Source organism: Taeniopygia guttata, chromosome 31, assembly GCF_048771995.1.
Source record: "Taeniopygia guttata chromosome 31, bTaeGut7.mat, whole genome shotgun sequence".
NCBI lineage: Eukaryota > Metazoa > Chordata > Aves > Passeriformes > Estrildidae > Taeniopygia > Taeniopygia guttata.
Genome location: NC_133056.1, coordinates 2,147,112 through 2,160,053, shown reverse-complemented (window position 1 = coordinate 2,160,053; position 12,942 = coordinate 2,147,112). Strand labels below are relative to the sequence as shown.

Genomic DNA, 12,942 nt, shown 5'->3' with positions numbered 1-12,942 from the left:
GGGCGACCCCCGAGGTGCGGCCAAGGCTCCTTTTGGATCGGGGTGTGGCCTGAGCACGAGGGGCGTGGCCTGAGCACGAGGGGCGTGGCCTGAGCACGAGGGGCATGGCCTGAGCACGAGGGGCGTGGCCTGAGCACGAGGGGCGTGGTCAGCGAGCTCAGAGGGGCTTTAATTCCCAAAGGGGGCAAAGTGGGCGTGGCTTCCGCTCCAAGTGGGCGTGGCTTCAACCCCAAAGTCCCGCCCACCTCACCACAAAAGGAGCGTGTCCCATCCCAGTGGGCGTGGTCTTCATTCCCTGGTGGGTGTGTCCCCAGGTGGGTGTGTCCCTACATAAGTGGGTGTGTCCCCATGGGTGTGTCCCCAGGTGGGTGTGTCCCTACATAAGTGGGTGTGTCCCTAGGTGGGTGTGTCCCCAGGTGGGCGTGTCCCCAGGTGGGTGTGTCCCTACATAAGTGGGTGTGTCCCCAGGTGGGTGTGTCCCCAGGTGGGTGTGTCCCTGCCCAAAACGGGCATGTCCCTCCCCTCAGTGGCTGCGTCCCCAAGTGGGCGTGTCCCACCTGGGTGCGTCCCTCCCCTAACCCCAAAATGGGCGTGTCCCTCCCCTCAGTGGGCGTGTCCCTCCCCTCAGTGGGCGTGTCCCGCCACGGACAGCCACACCCCTCAAACGGGTGTGTCCCACCCGGGATGGGCGTCTCTCCCCCGAACCGGGCGTGGCCGCCCCGCCCCCCACCCCCCATTTTGGGGTCCCTTAGGGGGGCGGGGCGGCGCGGGGCGGGGCCGGGCGCGGGGCGGGCGCGGCCGCGGCCTTGCGGGCCAGCTTGGCCAGGAGGGGGCTGTGGGGGTGGCGCTGGCGCAGGTGCGCCAGGTGCGCGTCCTGGCTGTCGGCCGTGCCGCCGCACTCCTCGCACACGTAGAGCTTGGCCCGCCGCTCCTTGTAGCCGTAGCGCTGCGCCACGCCGTGGATCTTGCGCAGGTGCGACTCCAGCGAGCAGCGCTGCGTGAAGGCCTTGTCACACAGCGAGCACTTGTAGGGACGGACACCTGGGCAGGGGACATGGGGGGACATGGCCTTGTCACACAGCGAGCACTTGTAGGGACGGACACCTGGGCAGGGGACACGGGGGGACATGGCCTCGTCACACAGCGAGCACTTGTGGGGACGGACACCTGGGCAGGGGACACGGGGGACATGGCCTTGTCACACGGCGAGCACTTGTGGGGACGGACACCTGGGCAGGGGACATGGGGGGACATGGCCTTGTCACACGGCGAGCACTTGTAGGGACGGACACCTGGGCAGGGGACATGGGGACATGGGCCCGTCCCTCTTCTCATCCCCGTGCCATCCTTGTCCCTGTCGCTATTCCTGCCCCGTTCCTGACCCCATCCCCATTCCCAATCCAATTCCCAATCCCATTACCGGTGTGAGTGCGGACATGGAGCTGGAGGCCGAAGGTGTCGCTGAACCATTTCCCGCCCCAATCCCCACATTCCTGTTCCCAATCCTGTTCCCAATCCCGTTCCCGTTCCCAATCCCATTCCCGTTCCCAATCCCCCCGTTCCCAATCCCGTTCCCAATCCCGTTCCCAATCCCGTTCCCGTTCCCAATCCCGTTACCGGTGTGGGTGCGGACGTGGCGCTTGAGGTCGAAGGTGTCGTTGAAGCCCTTCCCGCAGTAGGGGCAGCGGTGCCGCTTCACTTCGCTGTGGCACTTGAGGTGCCGGTTCAGCATCCGCTGGAACCCGAAACTCTTGTGGCACACGGGGCACGAGAAGAGCTCGGAGCCCCCCGGGACCCCCCCGGCCACCGGGACCCCCACGGGGACCCCCCCGGCCAGGGGCAGCCCCGGGGGGAGGGGGGCGCCCAAAGGGCCGGACGGGACCTGCAGAGAGAGAGGAGGAAGGGGTTAAATGGGGGGGGGGCGCACATGGTGGGGAACCCCCCTCGGGACTCCCCAGTTATGGGGAGAGCTGTGATTTTGAGGACCCCCCCAGGCGTGAGGGACAGCCCCCCTTGGGGACCTCTGATTTTGGGGACCCCCAACCCACCTCGGTGACCCCCCGGGCTATTGGGGACCCCCCCAAATTGGAGATCCCCCAATTTTGGAGACTTCCCCCCCCCAATTTGGGGACCTCCGTGCTCATGGGGCACCCACAATCTCAGCCCCCCCCCCCAATTTGGGCACCCCCAGCTCACTCTTCTCCGCCCCCCCCCCAAATTTGGGGTGCCCCTTACCTTGCCCTTGGGGTGCAGGAAGGGGCCGGGGGGGGCGCGGGGGGGCAGCGTCATGTCCAGGGGGGACGCGGGGGCCTCCCCCACGGCCGGCTCGGGGTCCCTGCGCAGGGGGCAGCCCCCCAGGCAGACTGGGGGGGTGGGGGGCACGGTTTTAGGGGGGGTCCTGAACCCCCAAAATGGCATCCCCCCAAAAAAAAAAAAAAAAAAAAAAAAATCGGGACGCCCCAAATGTGCTCCCCCCCCTTCCCCAAATCGGAGCCCCCCATGGGGACACCCCAAATGTGCCCCCCCACCCCCCCCCCCATGGCAGGAGGAGGATTTGGGGGGCCCCTCCCCCGCTCCCCTCCCCCGCCCTTTGGGGTTCCCCCGACCGGTCGGACGGCTCGGGCCGCGGCACCCCAAATTACAGCCCGAATTACGCCCCAAATTAGGGGTTTCCGGCGGGTGTCGCCCGCGTGGGCCCCGGGGGGGGGACGCCACCCACCCCCCCCGGGGGGACACCGGCGACACCCAAAAATCCCCTCCCCCACCAAGGAACACAGGCGGGCAGCCCAAACCCCCTAAAATCACCCCCAGGCACCCCAAAATCCTCCCCAAACCCCCCCAAAAGCGGTCCGGGCACCCCAAAATCCTCCCCAAATTCCCCCTCCCCGTCCCAGTGTTTGGGTGGGATTTTGGGGCTGAACCCCAACTCTGTCACTAAGGGGACATCCCTGGGGGGACGGAGGTCACCCCAAAACTGGGATCCCTCCAAAATCGGGGCCCCTGGAACTCCTGGATCCCCAAAATTCCCGTTTCCCCCTAAATTCTTTGGTCCTCCTGTGCACTTCCAAAACTTCTGGGACCCCCCCCCCCAAATTCCTGGGTCCCCCCTCAAACCCTGAGGCCTCCCCCCCAAATTCTGGATCCCCTTAAATACCCGGAACCCCCAAATTCCTGACACAGCCCCCCAGGCTTCTGGGGACCCCAGAGACACCTGAGTCCCCCCAAATTCCTGAGTCCCCCCAAATCCCTGAGTCCCCCCAAATTCTGAGTCCCCCCAAATCCCTGAATCCCCTCAAATCCCATTTCCCGATGGATTCCTGAGTCCCCCCCAGATCCCTGTGCCCCCCAAATCCCATTTCCCAACGGATCCAGGCTTCCCAAATCCCATCTCCCAGTGGATCCTGTGCCCCCCCCAGATCCCTGAATCCCCCCAAATCCCGTCTCCCAGTGGATCCTGCCCCCCCAGATCCCTGAATCCCCCCAAATCCCGTCTCCCGACGGATCCTGCCCCCCCGGATCCCCTCCCCCGTACTGGGCACGTAGATCTCCGCCCGCTGCTCGTCCGGGAGTTCGCTCCAGTTGCGTTTGGCCGTGGCCACCACCGGCTTCTTCACCAGGAACGCGCGCGGCATGGCGGGGCCCGACGGATCCCGACAGATCCCGATGGATCCCGACGGATCCCGATGGATTCACTGATCCTGATTTATTCCCTGATCCTGATGGATCCCGACGGATCCCGATGGATTCCCTTATCCTGATGGATCCCGACGGATCCCGATGGATTCCCGGATCCCGATTGATTCCCTGATCCTGATGGATCCCGATGGATTCCCTGATCCAAATGGATTCCCTGATCCAAATTGATCCCGATGGATTCCCTGATCCCGATGGATTCTGATGGATCCCGGTGGATCCCTGATCCCAATGGATTCCCTGATCCCGACGGATCCCGACAGATCAAGATGGATTCCCTGATCCAAATGGATCCTGATGGATCCCGATGGATTCCCTGATCCCGAGGGATCCCCGCGGGATCCCGCTCTGATCCCCGGGGGCTGCGGTGCCGATTCCCAGCTCCCCGCTTGGGTTTGATCCCAGATCCGGAAGTTTGGTCAATATCCACAGCCGATCCCAAATCCGTGGGGAGTTTTGATCACAGACCCCAAATATTTGGTCAGTAGCTCCAGCCGGTCCCAAATCCTCGCTCGGTTCTGGTGCCGATCCCAAATCCTCGCTCGGTTCTGGTGCCGATCCCAAATCCTCGCTCGGTTCTGGTGCCGGTCCCAAATCCTCGCTCGGTTTTGGGTCTGGATCCCAAATCTTCGCTCAATTCCGAGGATTTGGTCAACACCAGCACCAGATCCCGGATCTTTGGTGGATTTTGGTGCCAATGCCCGTGGATTTGGTTGATTTCAGCTCCCGGGCACCGATCCCGGGCCGGGGTTGGTGCTGGATCCCCGATCCCGCCGGATCCCGCCGGGTTTGGGCTCAGATCCCGGGGCTTGGAGCCGTCCCGGTGCCCGATCCCGGTGCCCGATCCCGGTGCCCGATCCCGGCTCCGCCGTCACCGGCCCCGAGCCCCGCGCCGCCCCCTCAGCTGCGCTGTCCCGGGGCTGTCCCGGGGCTGTCCCGGCTCTGTTATCCCGGTCCCGGCTCTGCTGTCCCGGTTGTGCTGCTCCCGGTGCTGCTCCCGGCTCTGTTATCCCGGTCCCGGCTCTGTTATCCCGGTCCCGGCTCTGTTATCCCGGTGGTGCTGTACCGGTCCCGTCCCGGTGCCAGAGGTGCTGTCCCGGTGCCGGTGCTGCTGTCCCGGTCCCGTCCCGGTCCCGGCGCTGCTGTCCCGGTGCTGTCCCGGTCCCGGCGCTGCTGTCCCAGTGCTGTCCCGGTCCCGGTGCTGCTGTCCCGTTCCCGTCCCGGCGCTGCTGTCCCGGTGCTGTCCCGGTGCTGCTGTCCCGGTGCCGTCGCGGCCGTGCCGTGCCGGTCCCGGCGGTGCCGCCCCGCCGCGCGTCCCCGTCCCGCCCCGCGGTGCCCCGGGACCGGTTCCGCCGGTCGGGCCGGGCCGCGCCGCAGCCGGAGCCGGTCGGGCGGGCGCCGCTTGGGAAATAACGGGGAGCCCCCGCCCCGGCCCGGGGACACCGCGGGACGCGGGGACAGCCACGGGGGCGGGGACAGCGGGCGTGGGGACACGGGGGACACCGGGACATGGGGGGGACACCGGGACATGGGGGGGACACCGGGGATGGGGACACCGGGACATGGTGACACCGGGACATGGGGACACCGGGGACACCGGGGACAGCCACCGGAGGTGTCCCCAGGAGGGGTCAGGGTGTCCCGGGGGGGGTCAGGGTGTCCCCAAGGGGGGATTTGGGTGTCCCCAAAGATGGTCAGGGTGTCCCCAGGGGGGGGTCAGAGTGTCCCCGAGGGGGGTCAGGGTGTCCCCAAAGATGGTCAGGGTGTCCCCAAGGGGGGATTTGGGTGTCCCCAGGAGGGGTCAGGGTGTCCCAGGGGGGGTCAGGGTGTCCCCGGGGGGGGGTCAGGGTGTCCCGGGGGGGTCAGGGTCTCCCCAAAGATGGTCAGGGTGTCACCAAGGGGAGGTCAGGGTGTCCCCAGGGGGGGTCAGGGTGTCCCCAAGGGGGGGTTTGGGTGTCCCCGGAGGGGTCAGGGTGTCCCCAAAGATGGTCAGGGTGGCCCCGGGGGGGTCAGGGTGTCCCCAAGGGGGGATTTGGGTGTCCCCAGGAGGGGTCAGGGTGTCCCCAAAGATGGTCAGGGTGTCCCAGGGGCGGTCAGGGTGTCCCCAAAGATGGTCAGGGTGTCACCAAGGGGGGGTTTGGGTGTCCCCAGGAGGGGTCAGGGTGTCCCCGGGGGGGGCTCGGGGGGGTCTATAGGGGACCCCTGGAGCCGCCTGTGGGCATCCCCGCGCCCTCTGACGTCACTACGCGAATACGTGACGTCACCCATCCCGGCTGTCGGTTCCCGCGGGCATAGCGGGGGTGTGACGTCACGGGGGGGTGGGGCAGTGACGTCAGGCGTTCCCGGCAGCCCCCGCGGCCATGGCGGGGGGGGGTCCCTGGGCCCGGCTCGCGGCCGCGCTCGCGCCCCCCGCGCCGCGCCGGCCCCGCCCCTCGGCGCGTCAGCAGGTACGTCATCATTACGTCATCCGATACGTCATCGGGCAGGGCGGGGCCGGGGTCACCGGGGGGGTGGCGGATTTGGGGTCCCCTGAGGGGATTTGGGGTCCCTGGGGCTGATTTGGGGTCCCTTGGGGGGAATTTGGGGTCCCTGGGGGTGATTTGCCCCAGGGAAATTCCCTTGAGGAGAATTTGAGATCTTGGGGTGTGATTTGGGGTCCCTTGAGGGGATTTGGGGTCTTTGGGGGTGATTTGGGGTCTCTGGGTGTGATTTTCGGCCCCTGGGTGTCACCTGGGGACGCTGGAGTGGAATTTTGGGTCCCCGGGTGTGATTTGGGGTCCCCGGGTGGGATTTGGGGTCCCTGGGGGTGATTTGGGGTGCCCGGGTGGGATTTGGCGTCTCTGGATGTGATTTCGGGTCCCTCGGTGTAATTTGGGGTCCTTTGAGGAGATTTGGGGTCCCTTGCGGGGAATTTTCGTTCCCTGACGGTGCCATTGGGGCTCCCCCCCAATGCAGACTGGGGCGGGGGTGTCTCCATCCCGGGGCTCCCCCCTCCCTCTCCCACCCCCCAAATCCCCCCCAGGGCCCCCCCAAATCCCACCCGGGGCTCCCCCCTCCCTCTCCCAGCCCCCAAATCCCCCCCAGGGCCCCCCCAAATCCCACCCGGGGCTCCCCCCTCCCTCTCCCAGCCCCCAAATCCCCCCCAGGGCCCCCCCAAATCCCACCCGGGGCTCCCCCCTCCCTCTCCCACCCCCAAATCCCCCCCCAGGGCCCCCCCCAAATACTCCCCAGGGCCCCCCCAAACCCCCCCCAGCCTCCCCCGAATCCCACCCCCCAAATCCCCCCCAGGGCCCCCCCAAAACCCCCCAGCCCCCCAAATCCCTCCCCAATTCCCCCCCGCAGACGGAGCTGCTGCTGCTGCTGTTGGAGTCCCCGCGGGCGCTGTGCGGGGAGGGGTCCCCGGGAGCCGGGCCGGGGTCTCCGGAGGGTCCGGGGGACACCGGGGGGGCTCTGCTGGCGCTGCTGGCCGAGCCCCCCGGGGCTCCCGGGGCCGCCCCCCGGTGGCTGCTGCTGCTGGCGGCCGTGACGGCGCTGGCGGCCCGCGGGGACCGGGCGGGGCTGGCGGCGCTGGCGGAGCTGCTGCAGCGTCCCGGGGCCGCGGGGGGGGCCCCGGCGGCGGCCGCGGAGGTGCTGCGGGAGCTGCGGCGCCTCGGCACCCCCGGGACCACCGGGACCACCGGGACCCCCGGGCGGGCCCTCGGGAGCCTCCCCGGGAGCGGCCCCGGGAGCCTCCGGGACTGCCCCGCGCTGCAGCCGCTGGTGCTGCTGCGGGCGGAGGGTGAGTGGGGGGCGAGGGGGGCTGGGGGGGCCTGGGGAGGATGGGGGGTCCAGTAAGGACTGAGGGGTCCCAGGGAGGACTGAGGGGTCCCAGTAAGGATTGGGGGGTCCCAGTAAGGATTGGGGGGGGGGGGTCCCAGTGAGGACTGAGGGGTCCCAGTAAGGACTGGGGGGTCCCAGTAAGGACTGGGGGGGGGGTCCCAGTAAGGATTGGGGGATCCCAGTAAGGACTGAGGGGTCCCAGTGAGGACTGGGGGGTCCCAGTAAGGACTGAGGGGTCCCAGTGAGGACTGGGGGGTCCGAGTAAGGACTGGGAAGGTCCCAGTTGATCCCAGTAAGGACTGGGGGGTCCCAGTCAAGTTGGGAGGGGGGTTCCAGTAAAGTCTGAAAGGGTCCCAGTAAGGACTGGGGGGTCCCAGTGGGTCCCAGTAAGGACTGAGGGGTCCCAGTAAGGACTGGGGGGTCCCAGTAAGGATTGGGGGGTCCCAGTAAGGACTGAGGGGTCCCAGTAAGGATTGGGGGGGGTCCCAGTAAAGCCTGAAAAGGGTCCCAGTGAGGACTGGGGGGTCCCAGTAAGGACTGGGAAGGTCCCAATCAATCCCAGTAAGGACTGAGGGGTCCCAGTCAAGTTGGGGGGAGCTCGCAGTAAAGTCTGAAAGGGTCCCAGTAAGGACTGGGAAGGTCGCAGTCGATCCCAGTAAGGATTGAGGGGTCCCAGTAAAGTCTGAAAGGGTCCCAGTAAGGACTAGGAAGGTCCCAGTCGATCCCAGTAAGGATTGAGGGGTCCCAGTCGATCCCAGTAAGGATTGAGGGGTCCCAGTCGATCCCAGTAAGAATCGAGGGGTTCCGGTCACTCCCAGTAAAGTTTGGAGGGGGTCCCAGTAAGAGTTGGGAGGGTCCCAGTCGCTCCCAGTAAGGACTGGGAAGGTCCCAGTGGGTTCCAGTAAAGGTTCTGGGGCTCCCAGTAAGGACTGAGAGTGCCCCAGTAAGAGTTGGGAGGGTCCCAGTAAGGACTGGGGGGGTCCCAGGAGGGAACTGGGACAGATCCCAGTAAGTGCCAGCGCCGTACTGGGATGGTCCCACGGTGCTGCTGGGAGGGGTCCTGGGGAACTGGGAAAGGTCCCAGTAACATCCCAGTGCATCCCAGTGCATCCCAGTAACATCCCAGTGCATCCCAGTGCATCCCAGTAACATCCCAGTGCACCCAGTAACATCCCAGTAGCTCCCAGTAACATCCCAGTAACGTCCCAGTGCACCCAGTAACATCCCAGTAACATCCCAGTGCATCCCAGTGCATCCCAGTAACATCCCAGTAACGTCCCAGTGCACCCAGTAACATCCCAGTGCACCCAGTAACATCCCAGTAGCTCCCAGTAACATCCCAGTAACATCCCAGTGCACCCAGTAACATCCCAGTAACATAACATCCCAGTAGCTCCCAGTAACATCCCAGTACATCCCAGTGCAACCAGTAACATCCCAGTGCACCCAGTAACATCCCAGTAACATCCCAGTGCATCCCAGTAACATCCCAGTGCACCCAGTAACATCCCAGTAACATCCCAGTGCATCCCAGTAACATCCCAGTAACATCCCAGTGCATCCCAGTAACATCCCAGTGCACCCAGTAACACCCCAGTAACATCCCAGTAACATCCCAGTGCATCCCAGTAACATCCCAGTAACATCCCAGTAACATCCCAGTAACATCCCAGTGCACCCAGTAACATCCCAGTAACATCCCAGTGCATCCCAGTAACATCCCAGTAACATCCCAGTGCATCCCAGTAACATCCCAGTGCATCCCAGTGCATCCCAGTAACATCCCAGTGCACCCAGTAACATCCCAGTAACATCCCAGTGCATCCCAGTAACATCCCAGTGCACCCAGTAACATCCCAGTAGCTCCCAGTAACATCCCAGTACATCCCAGTAACATCCCAGTGCATCCCAGTGTATCCCAGTAACATCCCAGTGCACCCAGTAACATCCCAGTGCATCCCAGTGTATCCCAGTGCATCCCAGTAACATCCCAGTAACATCCCAGTACATCCCAGTAACATCCCAGTGCATCCCAGTGTATCCCAGTGCATCCCAGTAATATCCCAGTAACATCCCAGTGCATCCCAGTAACATCCCAGTAACATCCCAGTGCACCCAGTAACATCCCAGTGCATCCCAGTAACATCCCAGTAACATCCCAGTGCATCCCAATAACATCCCAGTACATCCCAGTGCATCCCAGTAACATCCCAGTAACATCCCAGTAACATCCCAGTACATCCCAGTGCACCCAGTAACATCCCAGTACATCCCAGGAACATCCCAGTGCATCCCAGTACATCCCAGTAACATCCCAGTAACATCCCAGTGCATCCCAGTGCATGCCAGTAACATCCCAGTAGCTCCCAGTAACATCCCAGTAGCTCCCAGTAACATCCCAGTAACATCCCAGTAGCTCCCAGTAACATCCCAGTAACATCCCAGTGCATCCCAGTAACATCCCAGTAACATCCCAGTGCACCCAGTAACATCCCAGTAACATCCCAGTGCATCCCAGTACATCCCAGTACATCCCAGTACATCCCAGTAACATCCCAGTGCATCCCAGTAACATCCCAGTACATCCCAGTAACATCCCAGTAACATCCCAGTAACATTCTAGTAACATCCCAGTGCATCCCAGTAACATCCCAGTAACATCCCAGTACATCCCAGTCCATCCCAGTAACATCCCAGTCCATCCCAGTAACATCCCAGTGCATCCCAGTAACATCCCAGTAACATCCCAGTGCATCCCAGTAACATCCCAGTACGGTACTGGGAGCGTCCCTGGGGGGGTTGGGGGATCCCCCAGGCTCCCCCCGCCCCCCTGATTCCCCCTTCCCCCCCCAGATCCAGCTGATCCCTGGGGAGAGGCGGGGCCGGATCCCGGTGAGTCCCAGAGCCCCCCGGGACCCCAAATCCCCGGGACCCCAAATCCCCGGGACCCCAAATCCCAGCGACCCCCAAATCCCCGGGACCCCCAAATCCCAGCGACCCCCAAATCCCAGCGACCCCCAAACCCCAGAGCCCCCCGGGACCCCAAATCCCCGGGACCCCCAAATCCCAGCGACCCCCCCCCAGCACCCCCAAATCCGGGGCATCGCCAGGATTTCCCCATGTGGGACCCCCCAATTTCAACCCCCCCCCATCCCCCCCCCCCCAAATTCCTGACGCCCCCTCCCCTCCCCCCCAGGCGCAGCCTTCGGCCTCGCTCCGGCCGCCCGGGCGCAGCTCCCGCGGTTCTTGGGGGGCGCTGCCGGGGCCCCCCCGGTTCTGGCGGCGGCGGAACCGGCCCCGGTGCAGGCGGCGCTGCTGGGGGGGCGTCTCGGTGCGGGGGTCGCGCCCCGGTTGGCGGCGCTGGCGCTGCACCCCGCGCTGCCCCCCCCGCTGCGCCTCTTCTTCCTCCTCTGCCTCCTCCAGGGGGGGGACCCCAAAAACCCCGGCGGGGACCCCAAAACCCCCCCCCCGCTGCCCCCCGCCCTGGCGGCCGCGCTGTTCCCGGGCCCGGGGGGGACGGCGGAGCCCCCCGAGATGTTCCTGCCCCGCTTCGAGGCGGCGGCGGCGATCTGCGGCGGGGGGAGCGGGGGGAGCCCCCTCCCCAAAATGCCGGGGGGGCGCGAGTGGCTCTGGGGGCTGGTGGCGTTTTTGGGGGGGGGTCCCCCCGTCCTGTTCTGCCGGGCCGCGCTCGCCTACGGCCGCCGCTGCGGGGGGGTCCCCGGGGCGGAGTTGGGGGCGGCGGCGCGGCGGTTATTGGGGGGGGGTCACCCCGCCGCCCCCCCCCACCTGCTGGAGCTCGCCAAGGTTTTGGGGGGGTCCCTGGGGGGGGATTTGATGGCGCAGGTCCTGCGCGCCCCCCCGCCCCCCCCGGGCACCCCTCAGCTCCGGGGGGTGCTGAAGGTGCTGCGGGACCCCCCCGCAGAGGGGGGGCACCCCGGGACCCCCCCCCAAACGCACCCCGGGGTGCGGCGGTACCTGCGGCGGGCGCTGGCGGCGGGGGGGGGCGGCTGGGGGGGGGCTCAGGGGGTGCTGAGCGCCGCCGCCCCCCTCCTGCCCCGCGGGGGGGTCCCGCTCTGCGCCCCCCCGCCCCACCAACCCCCCGATTTTGGGGCGGGGGGCGACCCGGACGTGCGGGACCGCGGCCGCCTCCACCGGGCGCTGACGGCCGCGCTGGGCCCCCCCAAACTGGCCGCGGTTTTGGGGCCCCCCCCGCGCTGCGCCCCTCCGCCCCCTCCCCAAAACGGCCCCGGGGGGGGCTCCGGGGGGGGCGCCCCCCCCTCCCTGCTGCCCGCGCCCCCCCCCTGCCGCCTGCGCTGCCTCTCCGCGCCCCCCCCCCCCGTTCCCCGCCCCCCCCGGGGCCCCCCAGGACCCCGAGGGTTGGGGGGGGGCTCTGCTGGAGGGGGGGGGGCGGCCCGTGCCCCTCCCCCTGCGGCTGCGCCTGGAGCCTCTGGGGGGGGCCCCAACCGAGGGGACCCCTCCCCAAATCGGGGGGACCCCTCCCCAAATGGGGGGGCCGCCCCCCCCCGTGCTGGCGCTGCAGCTGCTGCTGGGGGGGGGCGGGGGCCGGGCCGAGGGGGCGCTGGCGGCGCTGGGCGGGGGTCGCGGGGGGGCCGAGCTGACCCTGACCCTGCGCCCCCCCCGGGACCTGCCCCCCTCCCTCGAGGCCGCCGCGGTTTTCAGCGCGGGGGGGGCTGCCCCCCAAAAAGGGGGAGGGGGCTCCTTCCTGGCGCCCCTCCCCCCGCTGGAGCTGCCCCTGGGGGTCCGGCTGCGCCCCCTCGCCCTCCCCCCGGCCTGGGACCCCCCCCGCGCCCGCCGCGCCTTCGAGGCGCTCTGGGGGTCGCTGGGGGGGGGTCCCGAGACCCTCCTGGTGCTGGGGGGGGGCGCGGCCGCCCCTCCCCCCGCGCTCGCCCCGCTGCTGGTGCCGGTGGGGGGGGGCGCGGGGGGGGGGATGGGCGCTGGCGGCCGCCGCCCCCCCCCGGGGGGTGGTCCTGGCGCGGGGGGGGCCGGGGGGGGAGGGGCGGGTGCGGGGGCAGCGCTGGGGGGGGGTCCTGCTGCTGGCGCGGCTGCTGCGGGGGGAGGGGGGGGCCTGAGCTGTCGCGACATGGCGGGACATGGCAATCCTCCCCTCCCCAAAATAAAAACCCTGGAAAGCGCAAAATCCGTGTCTGCTTTGGGGGGGTGACCTGGGGGGGGTCCCTGGGGCCGCCGGGGGTGGGGGGCGGCTCTGTGGGGGCTCCCTGTGGGGCTGGGGGCTCCCATAGGGCTGGGGGTGTCCCTGAAGGTTTGGGGGGGGGGGGGGGGGGGAGGGGTCCCAACAGACTTTGTGGGGGGTGCTCAGAACGCTCCCCAACCCCGAACTACATCTCCCATCATTCCTCGCGCTTTCCGTACGGCGCCGCCATCTTTCCTCTAAAATGGGCGCCGCCATTT

General features: G+C 67.4%; 2 protein-coding genes across 2 annotated transcripts; one reads left to right on the top strand and one right to left on the bottom strand.

The window, feature by feature from the left end:
* Positions 1 to 148: 148 nt before the first annotated feature.
* Positions 149 to 5,573, bottom strand: OVOL1 (ovo like transcriptional repressor 1). Its single transcript, XM_030260808.4, has 4 exons — positions 3,533 to 5,573; positions 2,236 to 2,363; positions 1,618 to 1,882; positions 149 to 1,041 (listed from the first exon to the last, which is right to left on the bottom strand). Exons 1-4 carry the CDS (start codon positions 3,630 to 3,632, stop codon positions 749 to 751), a joined length of 786 nt encoding a protein of 261 aa, XP_030116668.3. The 5' UTR covers positions 3,633 to 5,573; the 3' UTR covers positions 149 to 748.
* A 4,773-nt stretch (positions 5,574 to 10,346) lies between these two features.
* LOC140681047 (uncharacterized) lies at positions 10,347 to 12,925 on the top strand. Its single transcript, XM_072920219.1, has 3 exons — positions 10,347 to 10,404; positions 10,709 to 12,690; positions 12,851 to 12,925. The coding sequence occupies exons 2-3, from the start codon at positions 11,047 to 11,049 to the stop codon at positions 12,923 to 12,925; spliced, it is 1,719 nt and encodes a 572-aa protein (XP_072776320.1). The 5' UTR covers positions 10,347 to 10,404; positions 10,709 to 11,046.
* The last annotated feature ends 17 nt before the right edge of the window (positions 12,926 to 12,942 follow it).